Genomic DNA, 11,129 nt, shown 5'->3' with positions numbered 1-11,129 from the left:
ATGCTAAATTGTGCCATGATGATGCTTGGAATCTCATACGATTGAAAGTGAGCGCTAAGTGGCAAAGTAGTCAAGAAACTGAAAGGGTGAGCTGGGAGGACAGAATACTACAACCACATGAAGAGAGAATGGGTGCCTCAAAAGACGGGAAAGTGAGAGAGTAGTATGCCTGCCACTCATGCCTGCTCTCAGGTCTGGAGCAGTGAGAAAAGTGAAAGCCGCCATAAGACAGAGCCAAGGGAGGGATGTCCCCTGGAGCCAGCAGAAGGAGAAATAAAAGAGACAAAAGATGCTTCAGATATTTATTTCTTCTTTAACAACAGAACACTGTGATAAGTTAGTATGGTTACATAAAGTAAAGAGTATGTGATAGGTGTACAAAGGGGAGTGAAGAAGATTTAGATAGTTGGTACTGGTGGAATAGACGAATAGTAGCAAGCATAGCAAATAGAGAAAACAGAAAAGATTTTGAGGCAAAAATAATTGTTAGTTTTTCTCTGCCATCTTACCTGTCTCCTATCTGGTCTAACTGCAATGTGTACCTGCAGCAGTATACTTGTCAGAAAATTAGACTGCAATGTATAATTGCAGCATAGTTGTCAGAATACCATACTGCAAACAAACAATCAACAAATGCAAGCATCCAAAAATACAAGCATCCTCTACTACCACTGAATTTATACCCAGAGAAAACAAGAGACCAGGCCCTCTTTAATTTGTAATTCAATTAATCTAGGAGACTTAACCCATGTGGATCAATTCTACACAGAGGAAAAAAACTCATTTGAAGCACATAGATGATCATTAAATCAGTTAGATCAGGAATGGGTCAAGTGTTAGAGAAACAGACGACACATGCACTATAATAGGTAACCAACAGTTCACTTGATGTTTCCATATGCTCACACTGTGCCACAGGATGGGGTTGTCTGACAGCACTATCCTGTACTGTGACAGAGGTGGCTGATATAATGAATGGTAAATAGGAATCATGCTGCTTGGGGAGGAGCTGCTGGACTTGGTTGAATAGGGCTTTCCCCCTCCAACTACTAGTTCTATCTACATGCCAGGTAAGATAATAAAGCTTATTTTATGGGGGATGTGAGCAAAACAAACATTAGCCAAAGGCTGGCATTTAGTTAATGGGGCTCTATGTGAATAGCTGTATTTGAGAAAAATGTGGTTACAGGTTTCGCACACCAGAGTGCACCGGCTGTAAATACAGGTCACACACATCAGCTCTTTCCAGAAATTTCTATCTAAGCAACTTAAACCACAATCCAGATACACTGAAAATAAATTAAAAGGAGACAATTGATAAGTGTTTAATAACCAAGGTTAACAGACAGTTATTATATTTTGCCTGTGAGCATTGGGATGCGAAAAATTATACAGCGTACAAAAAATGCTGCTACGATATTAGCTCCATTCTGGAGAAATGGTTTATATATGTAAACTGTACAAAACATTATTATACATCTCTTTGTAACCAGGAAACCATTGCAGTGTTCTACATCCACATGAGGGTCAATAGTTACCGTGATATATATGTGCCGCTGCGGTGAAGACTTATCTCGTCTGTTGATAACCCACAATCTTACCATTTACAGGCAACTACGGAATCAGCAGCATTAACAATTCTGATGAAATTAGTATAAAAATAGACATTTGTACAACATAAGTTTCAAAAAAGATAAGTCTCTTTATCTATTTGTTATTCCTCTTGGAAACTAATACATATAGTTAGCAAAATGTGCCCCTTCAGAGCACAAAACAGTCAGAAGAGACTGTCAGCAGCATACTGTAAAGAAATCATTTTGACAAGGGAAACTAACTTATACTGTTTGTCTCCATACAGAATGGTGCTGCCAGTCACTTCTGACATAATGTCAAGAAAACCAAGAAGACCATCAGACAAGAATAATTCCCTTTTCACAGGTAGGGATTTTGCCTTTAGGATGACCAGACATTGACAGGGAGCAAGAGTGTGCGTGCATTACCAATGCTTCAACAAACGGAAACAGTCACGTAATATCAGCCCCCCAAACTAAAATTACCTTCTTGTAGGTCATCTATTCTAAGCCAGGAATGCCTATTTCATCCATGTCCCTGCTCATTATGCTGCCAAAATATAGATTTAAAAAAAATTGCAATCTGAAGTGCTTTGAAAGGTGCAAACAGAGCCCCTCCATCATTCTAGATGGACCACACAGGTGCAGGATTTGAAAAGAAGAGCGACGTTGGCAGATTTTGGCCCGGAGGTGCCCTGGGCTCTGTTAATCCCTGTTTGCAAAACAGATTTGCAAACATTTAAGAAAAATTTTTTTGGGGGGAGCTATCGTGAACCCTGTCTCCTTAGATCGGTGATTCTTACCAAGGGTTCTATCAAACCCTAAGGGTTCGGTGAGTCGGTATCAGATATTTGATTTATCCCTAAAGAAGGGTTCGGTAAATGTGCATATGAAACTAGTGGGTTCATTACCTCAAACAAGGTTAAGAACCACTGCCCTAGATGTATATAAAGTCTTGTTCACAGTACAGTATGCTTACAAAACAATAAAAAAACAACACAATCAACTAAAAATTAAATAGTCTTTTCTTCACCCTTGAAAGATTTTAAATACCAAATGTTTCGACACAAGCAGCATTCGTCTCCCAAATCTCATCATCCACAGGTTCTAACTTCCTATGGAAGGAATGATCCATGGGCATCTTTTCCTCATCCGTATTACTTTTCATTTCAGATTGTGCTTCTCCATCTTCGGATTTTGCTGGTGAAGTCTCACTGGTGATGGGCTGATCGTGGCTCTGGGTGCTTTCAAAAAAGTTATTTTGAACGATGTATCTGACACACTGTAAAATGACATTCCTTTCATGTCTTATGTCACGGGCCAGCAACTAGGAAGAAAAGAAAGGTGGACTTGTGATATTCAAGTACTTTTCTTATAACTAGGTTACTGCTTCAGCATTAAACCCAGCTGCCCACAACCACATCTCACAGCAAAGAGGCATGTCCAGGCAGATACTAATCAAGACCAGGGAAGATTGGATGTCACAGAAGCAGCCAGAGCTCGCTGCCATTTAAAACCCGCTAAATATCCTACAATCTGCTCTCCCGAGGACGTAGAAATAATTATCCGATTACCATGTGGCACATAGGGAATTCCAGGCCAGACATCTAATTAACACACAACAGATTGTACAACATCTGAACATATGTGCGCGAGGGCCACAAACCTGAGTGCCCAGGCAACTGGTGGGGTTGGAGAACAGTGGCCTCACCACACCGTGGCCGTGCAACTAGTTCACAGCCACATATACAGCTGTGCAGCAAAAAAACCCCATGTACATGCATACAAGTTATTTTCATTGGTACTATTTTGGACAACCACCAATAACATTTGTAAAAGCCATGTACACCATTTTCTTTTTCATCTATAGCATTTATAAAGGACTTAAATCACGTTTCCTCTATTACCAATATCTGAAAAGGTTTCAGAAAGTCAACTCCCTCCATCTCCTCAAGAACACTGTCTCTGCTACTGTAGTAACAAGTTCTTCTGCTCATTGATGGAAGTCAGAAATTATATGTATAAACTCTAATAATTAAATTTGACTTCAACATAGCAGTGTGAAAAAAAAGAAAAGTTCTCCCAGTGGTCATACAAAGATTTCATTTTCTTACCATTTCTAGTAATGTAGTCCTATTCCTTGTGTTAACTTGTTTCCTTGTGTTGTTGCGGTCTTTATTATTGTTGACTTTATTATGGGTCACTTTTGGCTTGCTAGCTCTTGGAGTGCGGCTTTCCACTCTCAAAGTATTCTCAGTGTTAACATTTGGAGGCTGGGAGTCTGTGCTTTGCCCGAGTGTTTCCAAAATGTCTTTATTTTCTTCAATGGCCTCAGTTATCTTCTTAAATGGGAGCTCTGAAATAACAAGGGTGACCATTCCAATAACACAAATTATTAAATAGGAAGCAAATATACAAACATTACCAGGACTACAGATTAACTTTGCTTCTTCACATTGCATATGACTTGCATATTTGCAACTGCCCACTAGAGGGTGCAAATAGATTTACAAAAAACATTTCTAAACATGAGAGTCTGTAATGCACTATAATACATATAGGGCAGTGGTGGTGAACCTATGGCACTGGTGCCAGAGGCGGAACTCAGAGGCCTTTCTGTGGGCACCTGGGCCTTCGTCCCAGCGCACCAGACAGGACTCAAAGAATCTTCCTGCAGTTCCAAGAAACTTAAAAGATGCTGCTTTCATTCATACTTTGATACTTACTTCGCTACTTGGGACTGTAGCAAGAGGGAGAATGAATAAATAGGGCCAAATTATCTTTGGAGGACCTCTTTCTGGCCCCACGACTCTGTGTACAGAGGGACACTGGAAAGAAGCTAAAATTATGCAAATTTTAAATTTTTCTATTGTGTTGCTGTCCTCAGGAGGCCAATATGATTGAAAGTTGTTGAAGAACAAGGAGCAATAAGTTACTGCTTTAATTTTTAGTTGGCAACTCGCGATAAATAAGGGGGGTTTTGGGCACTCGGCCGCTAAAAGGTTCGCCATCACTGATATAGGGTGAAAATTACTGACTATTTTTTGGGATAAAACTTAATGCGTAACTGTAGCGAAAAATGCCTACTTTGTGCTGCTACCACTGTGTGAAGTGGGCGGAGACTAATATCTGTCAGTCTATCCCCACAAGCTGAGGCCAGTTAGCTTGCCCACAGATCCCATGATGCCTTGTCTTCTCTCTCAAAGTAATTTTAAAATTACATTTATTTAGTTTCCACACAAGTACCGTATATACTCGAGTATAAGCCGAGACCCCTAATTTTACCACCAAAAACTGGGAAAACCTATTGACTCGAGCATAAGCCGAGGGTGTAGTATACAGCTAGCCAGCCCCCACGCTGTATACAGCAAGTCCCCTGCCAAGCACATAAAACATTTTAAAAAAACCTTAATACTCACCCTCCGTTGTCCCGATTGTTGACGCAGGTCCCTATCTTCAGCGGGAGGCTCCCAATCTTCGGCGCGGGTCCCGGCGGCTCCTCTTCTCTCCTCTTTCTTCTGTAGCCGTCAGATCGCGGCCATGCGGCCTGCCGGCAGGCGCGCACTGTGATGATTCTGTGTCTCTGCCGATGAGGTCATCAGCGGCGACACTGCCACATCATAGTGCGCACCCGCCGGCACATCGCATGGATGCGATCTGACGGCTACAGAAGAAAGAAGAAAAAAAGAGAGAAGAGGAGCCGCCGAGACCCGTGCCGAAGATCAGGACCCACGCCAACGATCCGGACACTGGAGGGCGAGTATTAAGTTTTTTTTTTTTTACTTGACTCGTGTATAAGCCAAGGCGAGTTTTTTCATAAGTTTTTTTGTGCTGAAAAACTCGGCTTATACAGCAGTATAGACGGTAAATCGAATGAATACTGCACAGTGCACATACAGGATGTATATCGTGACCAGCCTGGTAGCTTCCATCACATATAGTAAACCAGTTACATGCAGTCTATAGCCTGTGCTGTGTGAACACTAAGGGTTAATAGCTTATCTAGACAGAGCTGATACTGCAGATGACAAGGTGGGGGAAGTGAGCAGCATGAACAGCAGAGAGAGCGAGAGACTTCTGTGGAATCAGACTGGGATGGAGGGACTGATAGGGAACGGGGAAGATCTTGTACCGCACTATTGTGTGCAGGAGACATCTGCATACACTTCCAGCTCTGCTACATTCACTGTTACATAGAGAGGAGGCAGCCATTGCAGCACTAAGGTAATCTAAGGGCTATAGCAGGGAAACTACTGCATATAGGTAATAACGATAATAGGCTAAGTTGTTTTACATCCCAAGAGCTACTGATTTGTGGAAAACCAAAAACCTTTACAGTTACTCTTTAAATCAGCCGAGAAAAGAGGGAACCAAAATTAACATTTCTACTCAGTCCACCAAATCTGGTTTAGTGTCCAACATTGGTCAAAATCTTTCTCAATGGGTCAGATAGGGCATCTATAGCTGTCTTCTGAGTATCTACTTACCCTCAGGTTCACTATCACTATCAGATGCACTCCCATAGCTGGAAATAAGTCTGCTAAGGCCAGATGTTACCTGCTTCGGAATGACTGTTAAGCAAGAAGATACTGGTTCTTCACCACTGTCAGAGTCTACAGAAACAAAAAGAGAATAATAGAAATATGCTCCATGTAAAACAATCCAGCATTGTTACAACATAGAAAAAAACACGTAAAAATAAAACATTATTTTGCATGTACTCTAAAATTAACAACCAAGCCAAGTAGAGCATCATACGTCTTCTGCGGAAGGGTGTCCTTAAATGCACCTAGCAAGTAAACCTACTCGTACATGCATCTCTTGCAATTGATCTAACATCAATAGTCTTCTCTGCACAGAGAATGTATGGAGTATCAAGCTTTAGCTAAAAACAATTGATCAGCTCAAACAGACTTCTTAATATATGATATATAACAATTAAATTAGGAGATAGAAGAAAGTGCTGCAAAATCAGACTACAAAAGAATTTTAGTCTGCAGTCTGTTACCAAATAAGATGTAAGCAAATAGAACATTTTTAATCAAGATAATTTGCACATTTGATTTATATAGCATTTAAATGTATAAAATGCTTTTGAAGGTAGACCTTTAATTTAAGTGCAGAATGTTGGGGGTTTTTTTACCATGATTTAGCTCAATAGTACAAATCATAAAAATAAAACAAAAAGCTGATACCTGGATCACCTCCAGCGAGCATGTCTAGTGGGTTAACAGTGTGATTGTTACCCTGACCGGTAAGCGTTTCCTTGGAAGGCTCTGTAGATTTTATTTCTGCTTTTACTGCGCCTTCTTGGTTTGTAGCCTCATCGGCGTTGAATTTTTTTCTCCTTCTCCTTGAATTTTGAGGATTTTTCCAGTTTGAATTATTCCTGCCACCACCTGCAGGATTCCTCATCCCCTTCATCTTACTGTAGGAGCAGACACAAGTATAAAATTTAAATATGAATCTGTCAAACAAGACAACCATTTTTGTGATTTTAGTGAGGCATGTGTGTCCCACAACAACAGAGATGAGAGATGCTGCTGGAGATCATAACACCTGAGATATGCTCACATTCTAACAAGAAGTGCTCCATTTTTGTATTACATGAGTCAGTCTCTAACCGGTTATTTTCCTTACTACAGTATATCTATCGCTATTACATAATAGTGGTTGTTGCTTAGCAGCTCTGTGAAAGTAAATCTGCTCAATGAAGATCCATGTCCAATCCAACACACGGATCACATGTCCCTGTAACTTAGACTGTACCACACAAGGAGAGCAGACAGCTCCTTGCAACACAGTTACATAGGAGATGACTGACAGTTCAGTGTCAATTAGATATTTAGATAATTAGATATGTAAACTTGGAGAGCATCACTGGCTGCTAATATCATATGTTCTGAAGCATCATGGGATTCCTGACAGAGCAAGAAAAATCAAGGGAAATCTAACAATCAAGATGGTCATTTTTAACCAGAGGAGTGGCTGCTCTCCAAAAAGTACAGTATGTACAGTATTTTTCGGACTATAAGGCGCACCTGATTATAAGGCGCACCTGATTATAAGGATGAATGACCAGCAGGTGGCAGACCTGTGCACAGCTCAAGGCAGCTGTTGTCTGTAAGTACGGATCATATATAAGGCACACTGGGCTATAAGGCGCACCCTTGATTTCTGAGAAAATCAAAGGATTTTTTGTGCACCTTATAGTCCGAAAAATACGGTATATAAAAGTGTAGATTATGACCGACGTCCAGGTGGGGAAAGCAGAGATGGAGAGCAAGCTTCACAATAGAAGACTTCGCTGATACGTACCCAAACTGTGCAGTTTTCAGCACTTCTCCTCGCTCTTCCTTTTCTTTTTGGATCTTCCCCTTTTTTGCAATGTTTTGTGCCGTTGGATAGTTTCTACAAACAAAAGGAGTCAGGCAATTAACTGTAAACCTAAAGATTGTCTACACAAGTCTTGATGAAATTGGTGTACACAGGTACATTGTGAAGACCAAACAGCAGGGGCAACATGGAAAGCTAGGACTGAGTCAGTTGTGTGTTTTTTCTAAGATCCAAAAGATTTTAAAATGGCTTTCTTGCAGTCCACTGTTGGACCATGGGACATGCACTATGACTGTTTATTCCATTCAATATAGAATGGAAATCGCTTTCTTAAAAATTAATGTAAGTGAAACACTTCCCCAAACAATTTTCCCCAAAGCATTTCTTGTGCCACAAGTGATCAGACCTCCTAGGGTTCCTAGGGGCATTGAAATAATAGTAATACATTTTTAAACCAAATTACAATATTAAAATAATTTGCCAATGTCGTGAACACCATAATAGAAAAACATCCAAATTTAAACTTTGCAGTTTTACAGGTTGCAGTTTTCAAAATAGTGTCAATAAAAACGTCATCTAGCCCCACCAAACAAAAAAAAAACCAAATGCCTTCATCTCACACTGTAATCACAGAAAAATAATGCATCCCAAGTAAAGTTCTATTTTCGAGTGCCTGCCTAAGGAGGCAGTATCGCGTCTCCTATAACAGTAGGCATCTTTAAATAGAAACCGGAATGACAGAGTGAGGTTTGCTGTATTCATTCTGTAGCTCCATGCAATCTGCCAAATAACAGGAGACATGGAATTAATGCGACCTTTGTAGACAGAAGAAGCAGCATTAACCAAAAAACACAAATGCGTGTTCATTGCTTGGAGTAGGCACTCATCCCAGAGAGTGGGTCATTGTAAGGTCGGACGTTTAGCTTGCACTAGAGATTTCTATGACAACCATCGTTTTTTGGAACACAGAAAGAAAATGATCAATTTTGCAACAGCAGCGAGCAAAGTAATGACAATGAAGAGCCAGCGATGCTGACAATTGTATTTATGTTAATTACTAGAATTTGTTATCACCATTATTACCTCTAATTAGACGTGAATCATTTATAAGGAGTTTTATCCAAACTGACTTGCTTAAAATTTCACTTGGATTACTTTGCCCTAATTATTGGAGTTTACAATTTGGTGGTCTACATGTTCTAGACTCCGATCATCTATCAGTGTATATGTAACAGTTAGTCACTACGATTTTGCAGGTAAGAAGGGGCTCCTTGTATTTTATATATCACTAATATGTGTAGAGCCCTATCCTCTGTGGCCAGTCCATGTAATCTAAGAGGTGCACATGTGTCACGGTTTGTCTGCTGCCAGGTTATAAGGTACATACATATACAGGTATTTTCACATAAAAACATTTTTTTTTTTTTACTTCTCAATATCACTGCAACTTGCAGGTTGAACGTGCTGACAGCTCAGCAGTACAGTCCGATGCACACAGCTGTAATCTGGCCCATGTATACAGTCCCTGCTGCTTACATCTGCTCAGGTTTTGTACAACTTGCGCATTTCATTGTGTTACTATCGGACGCTGACAGCCAGTCATTATGTTTTGATATCTCATGTAACTCTTATGTCTTGAAGGAGAAATCTGTATGACAACATCTACAATACCTTTGAAAAGGCCAAATAAAGTTATAATCATTATGTTCTCACTTGTCAATTATAAAGTTATTGTGAAGAAATTGCTATCTAAGAAATCCCAAGAGAGCCCATGTTCTCAGGATGGTGCGTGGGCAATTCCTTAGCCAACTACACAAGAACAGCTTATTGCCTATGACCACAGCTGGATACCATCTATAATATCAGGATAATCATAGACCACAAAGTTTTATTTCCAGGTTTAAAAATAAGACATTTTGGAGGCTGTTGGACAAATATTTAAAAGAGACAACTTTCTGAATGAAAGCCACAACTAGCGCTTTGTGCAAAGCTGCTGCTTTTCGGAGTCAGATGTACGAGAATGAAAAATAAAAAAAAAATTTTGTACCGTGTTAGCCTGTTGTAGAAATTCCTGTCACTTTTGATAGGTCAAAAAAAAAAAATTACCTTCTTGAGACTGTCATACCTTTTAATGATTATCTAAAATAGAGGTTACAAGCAAGCTTTCAGTACTGCCAAGGTCCCTTCCTCAGGCATGGGGGGATATTTATCAGGACCTCTGCGCACCGCTAGTGGCGCAGAGGCCCTGAAATAATCGCAAATGCTAGCTCATTGCTAGCTTTTGCGATTATTTGCCTCGATCCGCCACCTTCACGCCAGTGGGGCGTAAAGGGGCATGAAGGGAAGGGGGCGTGGCTGGCCGCGCGCCTGCGCACTCGCTGCTGCTGGCGACTTTTCATACGTGAAAAGTCGCCGGCTGCGTTTTTTTCTACGCCAGGCCCTGCGTAGGATAAACAATCAGCCCCGATACATCAAGAGGCAGAAGCCTCCTGATGTATCGGGCTGCGAATTTGCAGCGGCGGGGCTATCGTGCGACAGCGTATGATAAATATCCCCCATGGTGTCTGATGAAGGCTGTCCTGAAAGCTTGCTTGTAACCTCTTCTATTTCAATTAACCACTAAAAGCTAATCACAATCTCAAGAAGGTTATTTTATTTGTCCTATCAAAAGGAACAGAAATGTGGGCAAATGAGACATGGAGATTCAGTTAACGACTAATAGAAAAGATGTCTATTGAGAAACAAACGTTCTAACAATATATTTATATTAGGTTCAGACTCAGTTACAGACATTAAATCTTAATATTGGTTCCTTATGGATGTTGGAGTATATAATTCCAGCCGGCTGTTTGTAGAGTCTCACATCACTAGTATGTGTCAGTATGTTGCTTAGAGGATCTTTCACCATCCCAAATATCCTAAAGTGAATATACCATCATGTACACGCACTTGTATCTTGATTCAGGGGTACTTTTAGTTTTCCTCCTAGCCCCCTCTGTTCCTGAGATATGAGCCCTGGCATCTGACTATTCACTCTGCTGCATCGTCAGAGAGGAGGAGCTGCGATTATGCCAATATCCTCAGACACCATCCAATCGGCGGCAGAAAGTGTCAGAGAAGAGATTCCTTTCTTGCTGTGTACGAGCATAGCTGCACCAGCTGCGCGCTCCCGGCATCATGTCTCTCGCGAGATCACGCTGTGTTCCATGTGCTGCACAGAGC

The 11,129-nt window shown here is 40.7% G+C and overlaps 1 protein-coding gene across 1 annotated transcript in view; it reads right to left on the bottom strand.

Moving 5' to 3' along the window:
- Positions 1-1,309: 1,309 nt before the first annotated feature.
- NUFIP1 (nuclear FMR1 interacting protein 1) overlaps positions 1,310-11,129 on the bottom strand; it is a 19,037-nt gene continuing 9,217 nt past the window's right edge. The window contains exons 6-10 of the mRNA XM_072135253.1: positions 7,890-7,982; positions 6,767-6,999; positions 6,059-6,184; positions 3,686-3,927; positions 1,310-2,898 (exon numbers count right to left, since the gene is read on the bottom strand). Of these exons, the coding sequence (XP_071991354.1) occupies positions 2,617-2,898; positions 3,686-3,927; positions 6,059-6,184; positions 6,767-6,999; positions 7,890-7,982 (976 nt within the window). The 3' untranslated portion in view covers positions 1,310-2,616. The remainder of the gene's footprint in view (positions 2,899-3,685; positions 3,928-6,058; positions 6,185-6,766; positions 7,000-7,889; positions 7,983-11,129) is intronic.

This window comes from Engystomops pustulosus, chromosome 2 (assembly GCF_040894005.1).
Source record: "Engystomops pustulosus chromosome 2, aEngPut4.maternal, whole genome shotgun sequence".
Classification (NCBI taxonomy): Eukaryota; Metazoa; Chordata; class Amphibia; order Anura; family Leptodactylidae; genus Engystomops; species Engystomops pustulosus.
This window is presented reverse-complemented; position numbering and strand designations above follow the sequence as displayed.